Source organism: Podarcis pityusensis, assembly GCF_964106645.2.
Source record: "Podarcis pityusensis genome assembly, chromosome: 15".
Lineage (NCBI taxonomy): Eukaryota > Metazoa > Chordata > Lepidosauria > Squamata > Lacertidae > Podarcis > Podarcis pityusensis.
In genome coordinates this window covers 7,097,790-7,115,828 of record NC_138040.1, presented here as the reverse complement: position 1 = coordinate 7,115,828, position 18,039 = coordinate 7,097,790, and the positions used below count along the sequence as shown (strand labels likewise).

The window sequence follows — 18,039 nt, the reverse complement described above, 5'->3', positions numbered from 1 at the left end:
TACTTCTGCAAACTTTGGGGTTTGCCTGAGCCTGTTGATAAGACTGTCAGAAGAGCCTGTGTGCTGGATCAGGCCATGGGCCCATCTAGTCCAGCATCCTGTTCTCACAGTGGCCAGTCTAACACTCCAGTTCCAATCTAACTGCTGAACTATAAATCCCATCCGGCCGAAAAAGCGTAGCCAATGGCCAGGGATGGTGAAATTGTAGCTCAGCAACATCTGGAGGGCCATAGTTTCCCAAACCTATCCTAACCCCTCCCAGCAACCGTGGAGTTTGCTCCCACTAGATATTGTGGCAGCTGCCAACTTGGATGGCTTTAGAAAGGGAATTACAGTATACAACTTAATGAATGATAACTTTCAATAGGGACAAGGTGTAAGTTTCTGCATTTAAGTAGAAAGAACCAGATGCACAAATACAATATGGGGGACACCTGGCTTACTAGCAGTACATGTGAAAAGGATCTAGGGGTCTTAGTGGACCACAAGGTTAACATGAGACAGCAGAGTGATGCAGCAGCAGCAGCAAAAAAAAAAGGTAATGCTATTCTAGGTTGCATCAACAGAACTATAATGTCCAGGACAAGAAAAAGTAATAGTACCACTCTATTCTGCCTTGGTCAAACCACACCTGGAATACTGTGTTCAGTTCTGGGCACCACAATTTAAGAAGGACGTTGACGAGCTGGAACATGTGCAGAGGAGGGCAACCAAGATGATCAAGGGACTGGAAACCAAGCCTTATGAGGAACGGTTGAAGGAGCTGGGCATGTTTAGCATGGAAACGAGGAGACTAAGAGGAGATACGATAGCCATCTTCAAATATCTTAAGGGTACGTGTCACGTGGAAGACAGAGCAAGCTTGTTTTCTCCTGCCTTGGAGGGTAGGACTCGAACCAGTGGCCTCAATTTACAAGAAAGGAGATTCTGACTAAACGTTCTGACGGTAAGAGCTGTTTGACAGAGGAACGGTCCCCCTCAGGAGTCTCCTTCCTTGGAGTATTTAAGCAGCGGCTGGATGGCCATCTGTCCTGGGTGTTAGCTGAGATTCCTGCATTGCAGCGGGTTGGACTAGATGACCCTCGGGACCCTTTCCAACGCTGCAGTTCTATAATTCTATGACAGAGCTATCAGTGACAACTAGCCATGACGGCTATGTTCTACCACCACTATGCTCCACCTACGCCCCTGAATACCAGTGGGGAAGTGCTCTTGCACTTAAACCTTGCTTGTGGGCTTTGATAAGCATCTAGTTGGCCCCTGTAAGATCAGGATGCTGGACTCGATGGGCCTTTGGCCTGATCCAGCAGACAGGCTCTTCCTTTGTTCTTCTGGAAGTGAGAAGGCCTTGCACTGCTTTCTCACTTGCACCCTCAGCGTTTCCAAATACGACCTCTGAGGTTGCCATCCAGCAGGAATTTTACAGGCCGGATAGAATTTCAAACCTCCAGGCCTGTTGGCAGAACAAGATAGGCTGGTGTTGGGCTGTGGGTGTTTGCTGCTGGTGCAAGCTGGAATTCCCAGTTCTTCGGCAGTTGCAGTCTAGAAAGGAATCCACAGTAACACAAGAAGCTGCCTTATACTAAGTTAGACCGTCAGATCATCTAGCTCAATATTGTCTACACTGACTGGCAGCAGCTCTCCAGGGTTTCAGAGTGGGGGCATTGCAAACCCAGCTGGGAGATCATATCCGGGACTTTCAGCAGACAGTGCAGATGCTGTACCTACTGAGCCACATATGCCACCAGGTCTGCTGATTAGCATGCAGAATCAATCCTTTTTAAAAAAATTTAAAACTTTTCTTATAACAAGTAATATATGAAATAACGCACACAGCTTGGACACATTTAAACAGCATATAACACTGCACGGTAACATCAAATCCCAGGTGCAAGTGAGCAGAAGGACTTCTATATTATATTTTTTTCTGACATCTAATGTCATCTTGGAGAATGTCCTTCATGGTAAGCATGCAGAACCGTTGAAATAATTTCTGAGAGTGTGCAAAGTAGGCCTGCCTTGTTATTGCCCGTGTCGCTGGCCGTTGGGCTGAGAAAACAACTGCTTGCTCAAGGCCACCTAGTGAGGTCATGAGCTGAGGCGAGACTCGAACCCAGGGCTTCCTGGTTTGTGGCCTAGCCTCTTAGCCACTGCATCAACCCGAGCAATGATCTGCTGCAATGTCATCGTCAATTGCATCAATCTGTAAATAGGAGTGTGTTGCGAAGCAGCTGCGTCGTTGCCGGGTTCCCATTCCCAAAGCCCGGCATTTTTTGCCTGTGACCCAGCCAGACAGCCATTACGTCCCTCTGCGGAATGGTTTCCTTCTGAGGTGCTATAATTGGTGTCCGACTCACTCGCTTACTCAGACAGCGAGCCCATGTCGCCACATGTGCAGGAATGTGGTTGGCATCTCTGGGGTGCATCATGCTTCCTCTCCCCGCTGCCATCTCCCTGGTTACCGAAAACGTAGCTAACTTTTCCCTGCTTCCGATTGGCAGGAAGGCCAGCCGAGATCAAGTTCTCCTCCATGTGGGAGGGACTGGCTTAAACGGCAACTGCGAGAGAGGCCTTTGGATGCAGCAGCCCAGCAAAGATGTCAGTGCTCTGCTCTGCCTGCGGGATACCAATGAGTCAGTTAAAAATATCTTATTTATGAAATGCCACGTCACAAAAGAAAACAGCAGGGTTTGTGCTTCAAGAGTTATCTTGAAAATCTCAAGTTGTCTTGAAAAATTACTATCCCAAGGTTACAAAAGTTGTGTGCCACCTGCCGAACAATACCAAGATCCTAGGCCAGGGGTGCCCAAACTTTTTACAGAGAGGGCCAGATTTAATGAAGTGAACATGCGTGAGGGCCGGCCAAAGTTGTTGTTGAGTTTTTTGGGGGGTTTTTAGGATTGGAGGTTTTTTTTTACAATTTTACTACCTCAAAGTTGTTGAGCTTTTTAAAGGATTTTACCCCAGGATATATACTGCCACAGGGGCCAGATTAAAACGACCAGCAGGCCGGATTAAGCCCCCGAAACAGACTTTGGACATGCCTGTCCTAGGGGAGAATCGCAGCACAGCGGAGAATGTTGTGGCTTTTAGAAATGCGGTTTATTCACCTATTTGCACCTTTGGTCTGCAGGGAGGGAGTCCATATCTCCCAGCATGGTCATTCCAAAAGGAGCTTGTCCCCCACAGCAGTGCAGCCAGCCTGCCCAAGATGGATCCCAGTCTTTTTTCTTCCCTCTTCTCCCCAGAACACCCCACTAAAAAACTCTCTTTTCCTGTCACCTCACACCCAGTTACCCTAGCAATCTGCAAACCCCCCGGTCTGTGTTCACACCTCAGGGCAAGGGGGAAGGACAGTTCTCTTGCATCGCCAATGGCTCTCAGTGGCCCTGTGTGGTTTCTTAATGGCCTTAGCTTAGGCAGGTCATTCCCACGCAGTTGCAGTCCGGACTATCCCTCTCCCTGTCCTTCCTTGAAAGGGTTGGAGGTAAGAGGCCCAAAGTTACAGATCCAACGGCCCCTTCTTGGTGTGTGTGTGTTTTGGGTATGACAGACATTAGAGGTGGGGGATCTTAAAATCACCGTAAATCACACCGGGCAAGTGGGACTTAGCAAAAACAGAATCTGCACAGGAGTGTCAGGCCTAATGGGTACATCTCTGGCAGGTCTTTTCCCCATGAAGCAGTTGCCGAGACTGAAGGTCCCCACCTTCCCCCTTCTCTCCAGGGTTTGCCCCAAGCAATCTGAGACTGTACCTGTGTGAAGCTAACTTCTCTTCCTCCCTCTTCATGCCTCTTCTGGTTCTGGAAGACCAGGGGAGAGGGGAGCTTGTCGCAGCAGGAGGGAGAGACCTCCTTGGCTCTTCACCAGCCGGACGCATCTCTGCTTCTTGGTCTCTCTCCTCCCACCCTCCTGCTTCTGGACTTTTTTTTTTTTTTTTTTGGTTACAGACTCTCTCTTCTCACTAAGCCCTGTTACCTCTCCAGCTCCCGACACCTCCTCCTCCCAGGCTTCTCCCTCTGACCGCTCATTGTCATCTTACTACCAATCCCTAGCCCCTGAGCCTTCTTCCCTTTTGGTTCCCCAGGTGGTTCCTCCCACCACTCCTCTGTCTCCAACCACTCTGGGACGCCGAATCTGCTCTTCCACACCAAGCAGGTTTTCCCACACAGTCGAGCTGTGCCCCAAACCTCCGCCACTCCTCCCCCCCCCACCGATCCCTCTTCTTTAGCCCCTAGCCAGGGCCTTGACCCATGCACACTGGAGGCAATGAGGAGCAACCCCAGCTCACCAGCAGGAACAGCAGCAGCAGCACCACTGGGTCTCTCCCACTCTGGGAACCTGGGGGCGGCCCTCAACTAGCCCTCTTCTCCCTCCTTCCTGGTGCTGTAGGGCAAGGACAGAGCTGGATTTAAGGCAGCACGATCGTTTCCCCTGCATTAGGTGTGGATCCAAGGGGGCACCTTCTCAAAGCCCGGTAAACATTTGCCCAGCTTCAGGAAGGAGGCGTGAGGGCATTTTAAACTGTGACATTTTAAGCTGTTGAAGTTCTCTCTCCCTCTCTCTCTCTCTCTTCCTCCCTCCCTCTTTCTGTCTTTCTCTTTCTCTTTCTCCCTCTCCCTCCTTCCCTCTCTCTCTCTCTCTCTCTGTATAAAAAATCCATGGGGACTAGGGAGTGGAATGGGGTATCCTGGGAAAGGACAGGACTGGTTGGCTGGAACCCTAAACAGGAGCACTTCACACTGCAACATTTTGTTGCACGTCCTGCTTGCTGCATTATTTGAAGCAGCATTTACGGTGTCTTGTAGTGTTTTTCATGAGGAAACCCAAAATGGTTACCCCCGTCTTGCCGACTGGGATGGTGGCAGAAGGGGCTGGAGTGCAGGAAGCAAAGTGCCTAGGCCCTAGCCTAAGAGTGTAGGTGATATTTTAGTCAGGGGCTCCTTGGTTGGCCGTTCCGCCTGCAACCGCGCACCCATGACAGGTTCACGACACCTGCTATCCATCGCAAGGTGCGCTCGTTACAGCCGCAGAGCTGGCCTCGCCTTCCCCAGATCAAAGTGAGGCCAACGGCAAGGTTTGGGAGCGGGGTTGATGGGTTGCCGCATGCTCTCATGCACTTGGGTGAATCGCTGACTCCAGACCAATGACGCCAGCCTCGTGTTGTTTGCGTTGTGTGTAGAATGTTGCCAGACCGGTTTGCTGGTAGGTTGGAAGAGCAGCACTCGGGTATCAGTTGCGTTCTGGCTGACATCCTGACCATTTTGCCTTGGGGGGGAAATTGCGGCGCTTTTGATTTGTGCGCTTGCAAACTCAAAAGTCTAAGCTTCTTAAGCTGCTGGGCTTGAAATCCACTGGAAATCCACCCACGCTGCAACAAGGGGCTCCCACACAGAGCCCCTTCAGACAGGTGGGGCCTTTTTCTGCCGGTGTAATCTGCAAGATGCTATTGATGCAATAGCAGTGCCTTGGTGGCGGATTTTTACTGGGCCGTCTGCACACAGTTCTGCTTTATTAGTTGCTTTGTGATGCTTCCCCAATGTTGCCATAGCATTTCTGTCTTGAGGGGTGCTCTTGCCCTGTGATGCAAGAAAAGCAGGGCACACTGATGTAAAAACTGGGGTTTGATTCTTATAACAACACTCTCTCTCTCTCTCTCTCACACACACACACACACTCACTCACTCACACACACACACCCTCACTCCCTGAATATTTGTGGTATGCATAGTTACAGTATTTCAGTAGCAAGTTACGGGACACACGTGGATTGGAAATGAAGCTGTATGTCTGCCCGAAAACCTTTGCCATTGCAAACATTGTTGAAATTGTGTCATCATGAGCACAAATCATCACCAGTGCATCACACCATGATGCCAAATTTTTTCCAGGAAGGGAGTCTTGATGACTTGAGGCAAGTAATGGCAACATGTGATGGCGTTCTTAACAAATTACAAATCGAGCAAATTGCCAAGTGTGCATGTGGATGGTACCTCCTGAGAGATACCAGAATCTGGAGTTCAATGTATGGGGTGTATGGGGTTTTAGGGGAGGGATAGTACTTCTGGTAGGGACACGGGTGGCGCTGTGGTCTAAACCACAGAGCCTAGGGCTTGCGGATCAGAAGGTTGGCGGTTTGAATCCCCTCTACGGGGTGAGCTCCCATTGCTCGGTCCCAGCTCCTGCCAACTTAGCAGTTCGAAAGCATGTCAAAGTGCAAGTAGATAAATAGGTACCGCTCCGGCGGGAAGGTAAACAGCGTTTCCGTGCACTGCTCTGGTTTGTCAGAAGCGACTTAGTCATGCTGACCACATGACCTGGAAGCTGTATGCCAGCTCCCTCGGCCAATAAAGCGAGATGAGCAGCCCAACCCCAGAGTCATTCGCGACTGGACCTTACGGTCAGGGGTCCCTCTAGTACCTCTGGTGGAGAAAGTGTTGGTGCTCCTTCTGGGATCGTTGGTCCACCTTTGGTCCCCACCGTGCACTCAGCTCTCACCTGCAGCTCCTGGAAGCTGCCAGCCTGTGACAGCGGCTGTACCCTGCTAACTCCTTTGACTGGCCAGCCAAACCGGGCAAGGCTAGCGGATGGGTCTCAAACTCTTGTTGAGTTAGGGACTTCCCCTGTGTGTGAGGACAGGCTGACATGTATACAGTTCTTGTGGAAGTTCTTGATAGGATACCCACCCCCGGGGAACCGCACGGCTTGAGAGAGGTGTAATTGGTGCTTATTAGAGCTAGGTAGAAGAGTACTTAATTTGCTCTTATTTCTGAGCTAAAAATTATGCATGCACAAAAGGGGGTTTCCCCATTGTTTTTCTTTTTAAACTTTTTTTTATTGAAAGATTTTCATGGATGACAAAGGTACATATAGTGTCTCCATTTTCAGTTTGTAGGGTCTTAGAGAGCCAGTGTGGTGTAGTGGTTAAGAGCGGTAGTCTCGTAATTTGGGGAACCGGGTTCGCGTCTCCGCTCCTCCACATGCAGCTGCTGGATGACCTTGGGCCAGTCACACTTCTCTGAAGTCTCTCAGCCCCACTCACCTCACAGAGTGTTTGCTGTGGGGGAGGAAGGGAAAGGAGAATGTTAGCCGCTTTGAGACTCCTGAAGGAGAGTGAAAGGCAGGATATCAAATCCAAACTCTTCTCTTCTTCTTCTTCTTCTTCTTCTTCTTCTTCTTCTTCTTCTTCTTCTTCTTCTTTTCTACAGGTCTTTTCTACATTTGGTCTGACACACTGCTATCCTAGGCACTGTGAGATTGGGGGGCCAAGAGAGGTGGGAGAGAGAAGGGAGGGTAGTGTTCTTTCCTTCTTTTGCAGAGTGAATTTGTGGAGCTTTATGTCAGCATCATATGGATAGCTTCTTTATCTATTCACTTGTTTGTTTTTGTCGGCAGTGTGGGAGATTGTGGAGCCCAGAGCATGACTGGTTGCATTTTGCATCTGGCCCTTATCAGCACCAGCATGTGGGCCCCATGCAATTTTTAACTTTGTATGGTAGGCTGGCTCCCACACATAGTCATGGACCACTCTCCATCCTTGCATGAGCAGAGTTCCAGGAGACATTCCAGCTAGGAAAAAAACACCCAAAGAAGGTGCAATGTAGGACCAGTGAGGGGTGTGCCCAGAGGAGAGAGTGTGGGGTTGAGGAGGGGGGGTTGCAGCCTTGGGAGAGAACCCCTGGCCTAGCCAATCCCACGGAGCTGTTGCAACGATTAAATGGGGAGGGGGAAAACAACATGAGCTCCATGTAGAAAGCTTGGGATTTTTTTTAAAAAATTGTAATTAGTTTTTTTTTAAGAGTAGTATCAGCAACTGGCAGTCAAAGGGCCAAATCTGCCCAACATCAAATGGTACCGTATGGACTTCTGCAATTGCCCATCACCCCAAGGCAAAAGAGGATTTTAAACGAACAGTAAATGAGGCAGCCAGGCCACATGCAGCGATCGCGGGGGACAACAACAGGATATGGGGCTCCGGTTTGTCGCTCCCTTGTTACACTTGCTTTCCAGGAAATAAAATTACTGCCCAGAGGTTTTGGTTTGGCGGTATGTTGGCTGAAAGCCTCCCGTGCCCTGTCATTACCTTTTCTGTAAGCACAATTATGTTCATGTAGGCTTACTCAACGCTGAGATGATTCTGTGCCACAGAATGGTAGAAGTGACGTCATTTGCCTGGTTTTATTTTTCATAATCGTATGCCAACCTGGACTAGAGCTGGGGAAATAAGCTTCTTTGCTCCTCATTTTAGCTGACCTTTATTCCTCATCACTCGTCTCCCCGCAAAAGAAATCTTAAGGGGAAACAGTCAGGAAAACATACTTGCTGGCCGATATGATGACAATGCTTTGTCTCCCAATGCTTGTCTTCCTAGTGTGGGGTAGAGTACTGTTATTCATGATGACTATTTTATTATTAGGCTGACTATCTGTATGCTTTTTATTATGCTTTTATCATTGATGTGTTTTTAATGCCGCACATTGCCCTAGGATCTTTTGATAAAGGGCATTATATCAATGGAATAGATAATAATCATTTTTATTGTTGTTTAGTCATTTAGTCGTGTCCGACTCTTTGTGACCCCATGGACCAGAGCACGCCAGGCACTCCTGTCTTCCACTGCCTCCCGCAGTTTGGTCAAACTCATGCTGGTGGCTTCGAGAACACTGTCCAACCATCTCGTTCTCTGTCGTCCCCTTCTCCCTGTGCCCTCCATCTTTCCCAACATCAGGGTCTTTTCCAGGGAGTCTTCTCTTCTCATGAGGTGGCCAAAGTATTGGAGCCTCAGCTTCAGGATCTGTCCTTCCAGTGAGCACTCAGGGCTGATTTCCTTCAGAATGGATAGGTTTGATCTTCTTGCAGTCCATGGGACTCTCAAGAGTTTCCTCCAGCACCATAATTCAAAAGCATCAATTCTTCGGCGATCAGCCTTCTTTATGGTCCAGCTCTCACTTCCATACATCACTACTGGGAAAACCATAGCTTTAACTATACAGACCTTTGTTGGCAAGGTGATGTCTCTGCTTTTTAAGATGTTGTCTAGGTTTGTCATTGCTTTTCTCCCAAGAAGCAGGGGTCTTTTAATTTTGTGGCTGCTGTCACCATCTGCAGTGATCATGGAGCCCAAGAAAGTAAAATCTCTCACTGCCTCCATTTCTTCCCCTTCTTATTTGCCAGGAGGTGATGGGACCAGTGGCCATGATCTTCGTTTTTTTGATGTTGAGCTTCATAATAATCATACTCAAGAGCAAATCCATTGAAAATAATGGCTATGACTGTTATTGGTTCCATACAGTTCAGTGGGTCTACTCTGAGAAAGGCACAGAGGCATACAACCCATTTTATATATTAATTTTCAAATATTTTTGTAAGCATCCAACATAGGATGAAATTCCAGAAATGTCTATCCTTCCTATCCAAAGCTGCCATTTCCAACTCTTTCCACTGGGTAATCATGAATGACCCTTTCTTCTTCATTTTAGTAGTTCCTTATAATTTGAACAATAAAGAGCCAAAGTTTCCAGATTAGCTGTTGTCTGTGTCTGTCTTACCCTCCTGGTTAATTGAGCAAGATTCCCTTTTGCTTGCCTGCACTCATTATTTTACCAGCCCGGTTTGCTGAAGACCTTGCTGGATGAGTGACTCAGTTTAGTTAAAAATGGTCTTAAATCTACCAGAATAGACATGATACCTTCAATGGAATCTAGATGTCCATTAATCGTGTTCTGGCGCGCATTCTGTCAATGGGAGCTGTTCAAATGGGCCTGAATCGAATGTTCAACCGAGGTAGACCACTTTAAACGTTTGCCCATAAATGTTGTTCCTTCTGCCAAAACATTTGATGGAATGATCAGTTGAGGGAGTGGAAGGGAAATGGACAGGAGGGTTGGTAGGTGACCTGGTTGCTCTAAATTATTATAACTCAGCCCTAAGGGCAATAACTTAGAAGAACAGAAAATGGAGTCAATTACACTTTCTGCTCTGCTATTGAGGAAAGTAAAGTAACCCTTCGATTTGTCCTGTGGGCTACCATGTGAACATGTCAGCTTCAAGCAACCGCAACCCGCTTGTCACGTATAAAACAGCCTTATTTGCAAAAGCCGCTAAAAGTATTTGTGCTAGTCACGTAAAAGACAACACTGTAGATTGCGCAGGGGATTCATTGATTTGATTTATGGTCAATGGTTGCTTATTTCTGGATCTTTCTTAATAGGTCTTCTTGGATTTGCTGGATTTGTAATGGCTTTTGGTCAAATACAATAAATGATTGATTGATTGAAATATTTTTGTACTGCTTAACATTTAGGGTTTCTAAGCAGTGTGTACATAAATATTTAAAAAGTGGGGGAACAGTCGAATAATTAAGAACGATTAAAATTTCACTGTAAAAGCAGAAAGCTACTATAAGATGCCTTCTAGGCTTGGGGAATCTGTGGGGAAGGCCATAGCCCCATGGCAGAGTGTCTGCTCTCAACGCAGAAGTCCCAGAGTCAATCCAATCAGGGCTCATCCTCACTTTTGCTTGATTGTCTGTAACTTGGACAAAGTTTTGTGTGTGTGTGTGTGTGTGTGTGTGTGAGAGAGAGAGAGAGAGAGAGAGACTTTTGGGGCCTTTGATGAGCCCCAAATGACTTGAGGGTGCTTCCAGACTGTTGCTGTTTTTGGCTGGGATTGAACCTCTAAAACCTCCAAAGGAGGAGAACGGACTACCACAGTCTAAGGTAGTCTGTTCAAAAAGTTCTTCCTAATGTTTAGTTGGAATTACCTTTCTTGCCATTTGAACCCAATGTATTGGGTCCTAGCTTCAGGAGCAACGGCAAACCAGCTCGCTCCATCTTCCATGTGACATCCCTTTAAGTATCTGAAGATGATTCTCATATCACCTCCCGGTCTTATTTTATCCAAGCTAATCATACTCAACTCCTTCAACCGTTCCTCACCAGGTTTGGTTTCCAGACCCTTTATCATCTTGGTTGCCCTCCTCTGCACACCTTCCAGCTTGTCAGTATCCAGGTCAGTCACCTGGAAGCAAATGAACCTAACCATGTGTTGGCAGCTGGCCTCATTTAAAAATAAATAAATGTTCTGGGCTAGTAACTTGCTAGTGAGGCTGTTGTGATGATGTTTGCATAACATAATCTGGTCTGCAGAATTTGCCCTTTCTTGACATTTGTCTTTGGCTCTGCGATGTGCAATAGCCTCATTGTGAGCCAGCTTTATTGTGGTTAGCCATTCACATTGGGGAGGTGTGTATGTGTGTGAGAGAGAGGTTGATCTTCATTTCTGTCACATTTTTTATTTTTTGTATAGCATTCTTTTGCTCTGCTAACATCATGGTTCTGGACTAGAGTCAGAAATTTTAAAAAATAACCAGAGAAGCATTTAAATTTATAGGGACCAGGCAAAAAACAGCAACCGCCAAACACTCCAGACGACTTCTGGTTTCCAGATGGCCTGGAATAAAACAGAGACAATGTCGGCTTGTCCTATGAGGGAGACATGCATTACTATTCAGCCTCCTCTCCAGCTCAGACCTCTTTACTTGCTGAGCTTGTCAGGTAGACTGAAGTGAACAAAGGCCTTGATTACCTTCCTCCCAAGGTGAAGCGGAGTGGCCTAGCTAAGCCTGGCAGGACAGTTTACTCTATGGCATTAACCCCTTCACACATTAATTCAACTTAAGCATGTTGGTTATATGAGGCTGCCTATCCCAGAAACCCCAAAGCTTTTCGGTCTCCTCCTCACCCCACCAGAGTTCAAAATAGTCCACTAGCCTTACTCTCAGTTGTTATCCTTACATCCCTCTGACTTGTTGCCTGATCTGGCAGCCATATGTAAGGTTAACACATCCTTTCCCAAGAGAGGCTTTCCTGTGCCTTTTAACAACTGCGTACCTTGGTACCTTGGTTCTCAAATGCATTGGTTCTCAAACAACTTGGAACCCGAACACTGCAAACCTGGAAGTGTTCTGGTTTGTGAACTTTTTCCAGTTTGCAAACTTTTTTCAGAAGCCAAACGTGCTCCGTTTTGAGTTTTACGCTTCCAATTTGAGTGTTACGCTGAGATCTGTCTGGTTTTGCTATTTATTTTGTGTTTTTGTAACTCTTTTTTGTTTTTGTGACTGTGTGGAACGCAATTCAGCTACTGATTGGTTGATTTTGTGACTGTAGTACATTGTTTATTGCTTTCATTTTTATGGATCGATAGTCCCGTTAGATAGTAAAATTCGTGTTACCTTGCTGTTTTAGGGGTTGTTTTTAAAAGTCTGGAACGGATTGATCCATTTTGCATTACTTTCTATAGGAAAGCGTGCCTTGGTTTTGGAACGCTTTAGTTTTGGAACGGACTCCTGGAACGGATTAAGTTTGAGAACCAAGGTACCACAGTAATGGGGTGGAATCAAAGACGAGGTACGGCTTTCTCATTTAGAAAAGATGCATTGTCTGAACGACCTTCTCATCAGCATGGCTGTTTATGGCATAAGAGCCCAGTTTGCAAAGGAGCCAACAACTTTATTAGCAGCCTATGCTTTGCAGCCATAGTGGTGGTGATGACAGCTTAAGAACACCTTTGTCAGGGACCCCCCAGTGGATTCTGTGTTTTCCCTAGCTAGCATTGCTTTCCATTCTCTGCTGGACTGGTTTGGTACTTCCCTAATGAATTAGTTCTTTGAGCCCGTTGTAAGTTTAGATCACTGTGGCATCTTTCTTATCATGTACGGATGCCTTGGAGTAGCTATGGCATTGATAAGGTATAATGCTGTTGTTTTCATGTGGATTTTATTTTTTCAACTTACAGGTTAGTCACACATTGAAGACTATGGGGAAGGGCCATAGCTCAGTGGCAAAGCACCTGCCTTGCATGTAGAAGGTCAATTCCTGGCATCTCCAGGTAGGGCTGGCAGAGAACCCTGCCTGGAGCCCTGGAGAGCCACTGCCAGTCAGTGTAGACACTATTGGGCTATATGGATCAGTGGTTTGACTTCGAAGGAAGCTTCCTTATACTGCTCCTAAGCAGTATAAGAACAAGACTGTGTGTGTGTGTGTGTGTGTGTGTGTGTGTGTGTGTTGGGTACTCATGAATGGTAGGTGTTTGTATGAAGTCATTTAATGGTACAATGTATTTATGTTCTTAAGTGTGTTGTGTGTTGAATAACAAGTGACTAACAAGAATTATTGTTGTTGTCTTTTTACTTCCTACTAATAAAGGTTCTGTTTTGAGTAGGAGTTCAACTAACTGAACTCGTGAAGAAGTACTAAAAGTTCCATGTTCCCTGCAAAGCAGGGGCGTGTGGAATAGATGGGCTGGTTTCTGTTTTCTTGCCTTGAGTGCTGCTATGTAAAGCAAAGCTGGGCTTGGCATAACCTGTACTTCCGAACATTCCTGATTTTAAATTTTTAGGCAGGGACAAGTTTCTAGGCCTCATGGTCAAAAGAAAACAAACACTGCCTCACTGGACCAGACTAAGGTCTCACATTCCATTTCCAACAGTGGCTGGACAAATGTTTCTGGAAGCAACTAAGGCTACCCATGTACAGTGCTGGAGGCTAACTCTGATGGCTTGACTTTGGCATCTGATACGCCGAAGTATACTGCCAGGAAAATTGGAAATATTATACACACAGAGAGAGCTAAGAGATGCTCCAGTATTCTGGTGATGGTACAACTGCAGCAGGGACGGTGTCCTTCCAGATGTTTTTGGATTCAAACTCCCAAGCTCAGCTATGGTCAGGGATGATGGGGATGATGGGAGTTGTAGTTCAACAGCATCTGGAGGGATCTGTGATCTGAAGCACCGCTCATTCATTGCTTGTTACCACCTTATGTACCTGTTATTGTTCTTCAGTCCTGCACAACTCAACATTGCGGCCAAGTTTTACTCAGAGTAGACCCATTTGAATTAATGGAAACAAGTGAGTCACACCCATTATGCTTAATGGGGTCTGCTGCAGGTAGGACCAGCATTGGCTACTGTCTCCTTTCACCTGCCAGCCCATCCTGAACCAGGCATTTAGGTTTGGGCAAAATATGGCCTACAGATTGGAGCCACTTTAGGTAAGGCAAGCACATTTGAACAAATACTCTACACGTGCATGATTTTTGCACGCAAAATAAATCTGAATTCTTGATGCAGAATTTAGACACTTTCAAAACAGATGACAAATAACTCTTATTATGTTCCAAATGTCTTCCTAAATTGACATGCCTCCCTCTCCCTCCCTCCCCCTTTCTGAATGGTGTAATTTTAGAACGGTGCAATTTGGGCATGTGATGCAGCTTTTAGCTCCTCCGGCACGTGCCGAGCCTCTTGAAGCAAACAAGTTTTAAAAGGCAGGAGCCTGCGAGCTGGAAGGGGAGAGGCGAGCCGAGCTTCTCCCTCGGTTGGCTCTCCCACACAAAAGCTGAGCACAAATGCGTTTGGGAGCCGCCGTTCGGTGCTTAAGCTCTTCCCCAGTGCCAAGGCAAAAAAACAACAAAGAACAACCTCTGCGCTTCCATCCTTTTTTTAATCATTGCAAGAGGTGTGAAGGCCCACTCCATACTTTAATAATAGATTACACGTCCCACAGCTCTTCCCAAAAGTTCATCGCTGCAGAATGCCAACAAAACATTACATAGTACAGTTTAGAACAGGATGAGAAGTCAGCCTTCGTAGAGAGCTCTTCGCCATCCTATCCGCCGTTCAGCAAAACGGAGGGTCTTTGAGTCAAAGCAAAGGCTCCTGCTTCCCCCTTCAGGCTTTGGAGATGTATCCTTCCCGGATAAGGAAGTCATAGATCTTTCTGGTTTTGTTCACGTCGATCTTGATGAGGGCCCGTGCCTGGGCAAGCCTCAGGCCCCCTTGCTTCTGGCACTCGTTGACTAAGGCCGCTTTGTACTCCAGGTAGGCTCCGGGGACCAAGCGAACTACCTGGCAGAGCTGGGAGAGAAGGTCAGAGGTCACGCACACCCCATCAAACATTTCTCCATGCGGCCCATCAACTTCCCCAAGGCTGCACTACCTCGGTAACCCTTCCAGGTACAGTGGTACCTCGGGTTAAGAACTTAATTTGTTCCGGAGGTCCGTTCTTAACCTGAAACTGTTCTTAACCTGAGGTACCACTTTAGCTAATGGGGCCTCCTGCTGCCACCACCGCGCGATTTCTGTTCTCATCCTGAAGCAAAGTTCTTAACCCGAGGTACTATTTCTGGGTTAGCGGAGTCTGTAACCTGAAGTGTCTGTAACCAGAGGTACCACTGTAATGGAAATATTTCAAAATTGGGGGAGGGAGGGAAGCAGCCACTCAAAAATAACATGTAGATTGATTCCAGATGCAGAATGGGGAAATGGAGTGTGGGGAGATAGAACACAAGAGTTGGGGAACCCTTTTCTGCTCGAGGGCCACATTCCTTTCTGGGTAACCCTGCCGGGGGCCACGTGCCACCAGTGGTCAGGGCCAAGGGCAAAAGTGCACAGAGCAATGAAAATGAATGTTGTATTTTGTGCAGTAGGCTTGTTTCTACGCACCTCTTGCCCACCCTCCATCCAGATAAGCAGGGAGCGTTATTAGAATCCACCACCCTGCTCCAGCCAGGCACAAATGCTTCATGGGGTTGCAAAGCGAGCCCCGCGAGGGGTGGAGCCTGGGCTTGGAGGGTGTGGCTGGCGAAGGGGTGTGGCCTGGGGGGAGTTGGGCTGCATTTGGCCTCTGGGCTGTGGCTCCCTAATCCTCTACTGTAGCGTTCTAGATGCACCTTCCCAAGGTGGGTGCCTTTCAGCGAGTCATTACAAATGGAAAGCTCCCAAAGACATGATCGGAACCACACATGCCCTCCAATAATCCAGAAAGGCCATGTGTTTATCATCCGCCAAAGGTGGGCAAAACCCAGCCTTCTAAATCTCTGCCTGCGTTTGTGCGCACTGGCAGGGAGAGAGAAGAGCTTGCTCCTTCGTAGCACTAGGAAATATAACCAACCTGGGGCGAGGGGGCTAGCAATGACTGACGGAGCCTGATGGGAGACATGCCAATAAGGACAGCTGCCTCTTAATCCCCCGCAGTCGGGCCAAGCCTGCTCCCTTTTATATCTTTTCACAAAATTGGCAGTCGGATCTGCCCAGCGATAACAGAGCCAGAACAGTTCTGCGGAGCAAGGCTCTGCAGGCGGGAGTTCTTAAATCCTGAAAGTTTATTACCGAGGCAAACCCCCAGCCTCTCCCGGAGACTGAAATGGGGCTTCTGCAAAAGGCCTGCAGTCCAATTTAGCAAGGCGGCAACAGCAGCAGCAGCTGGTCCCCCAAATCCAGCTCGCCTCTGAAGTTCCCAGTGCTATATAATGACCCCGTTGGAGACACCAGCTGCTTATTTCCCCCGCTCCTCCTTCCTTTTAATAAGGAAATGCTCCGGCAAAACCTCTGGCAGGAACGAGACGGCAAGAGCAGAACGTCTCGGGAAAACGCAGCTCCTTCTTGGTGCCGCAGACAAGGTGGCTTCACCTGTAACACGGGAAGGCACCCAAAATGCCAATTTAGTAGCTAACTGGTGGTGTGTTTTGTCGGGCTGGGAAAGCTTATGGGAAAAGGCTGCACATCTAAGATTTGCCTGGGAGGAGCAAAGGAAAGCAGCCCCAAAGGGAATTGGTGTTATCAAGTGGCCCCAGAGGAGGGCTGGAGAAGTACAGTGATACCTCGGGTTACATACGCTTCAGGTTACAGACTCCACTAACCCAGAAATAGTGCTTCAGGTTAAGAACTTTGCTTCAGGATGAGAACAGAAATCGTGCTCCGGCGGCGCAGAGGCAGCAGGAGGCCCCATTAGCTAAAGTGGTGCTTCAGGTTAAGAACAGTTTCAGGTTAAGTACGGACCTCCGGAATGAATTAAGTACTTAACCCGAGGTACCACTGTATTGTTGCCGTCTCCTTAAAATAAATCCTGGCCCTTTTCTTCTGAACGAGCTCACTTACACTCAACTCTGTTTCTATTTACACACACACACACACACACACACACACACACACACATGGCAGCATAGACACATAGATCCACACTTGGGTACACACGTCTTTTTTCAATATAAGACTAGCTGAGCTGAGGTGGAGGTATTCAGACCCTGTTTGCAGATGCTGGAACACAGAAAGGTGCCTTACACAGAGTCAGACCACTGGTCTGTTTAGCTCAGTGTTGTCTATGCTGAGTGACTGCAGGGTTTCAGGAGTGGGGGTTTCTCTCCCTGACCTGCCTGGAGATGCTCAGGCACTGAACCTGGGACCTTCTGAGTGCAAATCAGACGCCCTGTCACTGAGCTAGAGCCCTTCCTGGCTGAGATCAGACAGGCCCTGTCCCTGTTGAACTTCTGGTGCCTGGTGATGACGAAGTGTCCATCCCTTCTATTTTACGGTTAATGTTAACTGATTTTATGCTGCATCCCTTTTGTATCCCTCCTATATTCCTATTGCACACTGCTTAGAAATTGCAGTTTTAAACTGTACAGTCATACCTCATGTTACGTTTGCTTCATGTTATGTTCTTTCAGGTTACGTCCCACGGCAACCCATAAGTACCAGAAAGGGTTACTTCCGGGTTTCACCACATGTGCAGAGGCACTAAATTGCGCTTCATGCATACGCACAAGCACCAAATCACGCCACGCACCTGCGCAGATACGGCGCTTCAGGTTGCACTCTTTTTATGTTGCGAACGGGCCTCCGGAAAGGATCCCGTTCACAACCAGAGGTACCACTGTATATACGTTATGTAAATAAAGTAAGTGTGGGGATAATGACATTCTCTTAAGAATGTCGCCCAGCAATATAATCCTATCCATAACTGACCACAGCCGCAGGAAAATCTAGTAGCACACTTGTGGTTTTGTAACGATGGGCAACATCACAAAGAATCAAGTGAGCCGGTAATTAGGGCAGCCTTGTAAACAAGCCCATGGAAGTTACTAGCCTGCTAGCAGGAGGCAGAGGGTTCAGGCACTCTGTCCCTTTCGCAGCAGCTCATTGACAACCTATGCTGTGCACAGAGCAGGGGCTTTGCTCCCCTGCCAGCCTGCTTTGCT

At 47.5% G+C, this 18,039-nt stretch overlaps 1 protein-coding gene and 1 long non-coding RNA gene across 4 annotated transcripts in view; one reads left to right on the top strand and one right to left on the bottom strand.

Moving 5' to 3' along the window:
• The window catches only part of LOC308464167, a 48,384-nt gene that overhangs the window by 18,569 nt on the left and 11,776 nt on the right, over window positions 1-18,039 (top strand). The window lies entirely within an intron of this gene.
• Window positions 14,486-18,039, bottom strand: part of TADA2A (transcriptional adaptor 2A) — a 30,113-nt gene continuing 26,559 nt past the window's right edge. For all 3 annotated transcript variants that reach the window (XM_080983125.1, XM_080983126.1, XM_080983127.1), the window contains one exon: window positions 14,486-14,917. In XM_080983125.1, the coding sequence (XP_080839251.1) occupies window positions 14,732-14,917 (186 nt within the window). In that variant the 3' untranslated portion in view covers window positions 14,486-14,731. The remainder of the gene's footprint in view (window positions 14,918-18,039) is intronic.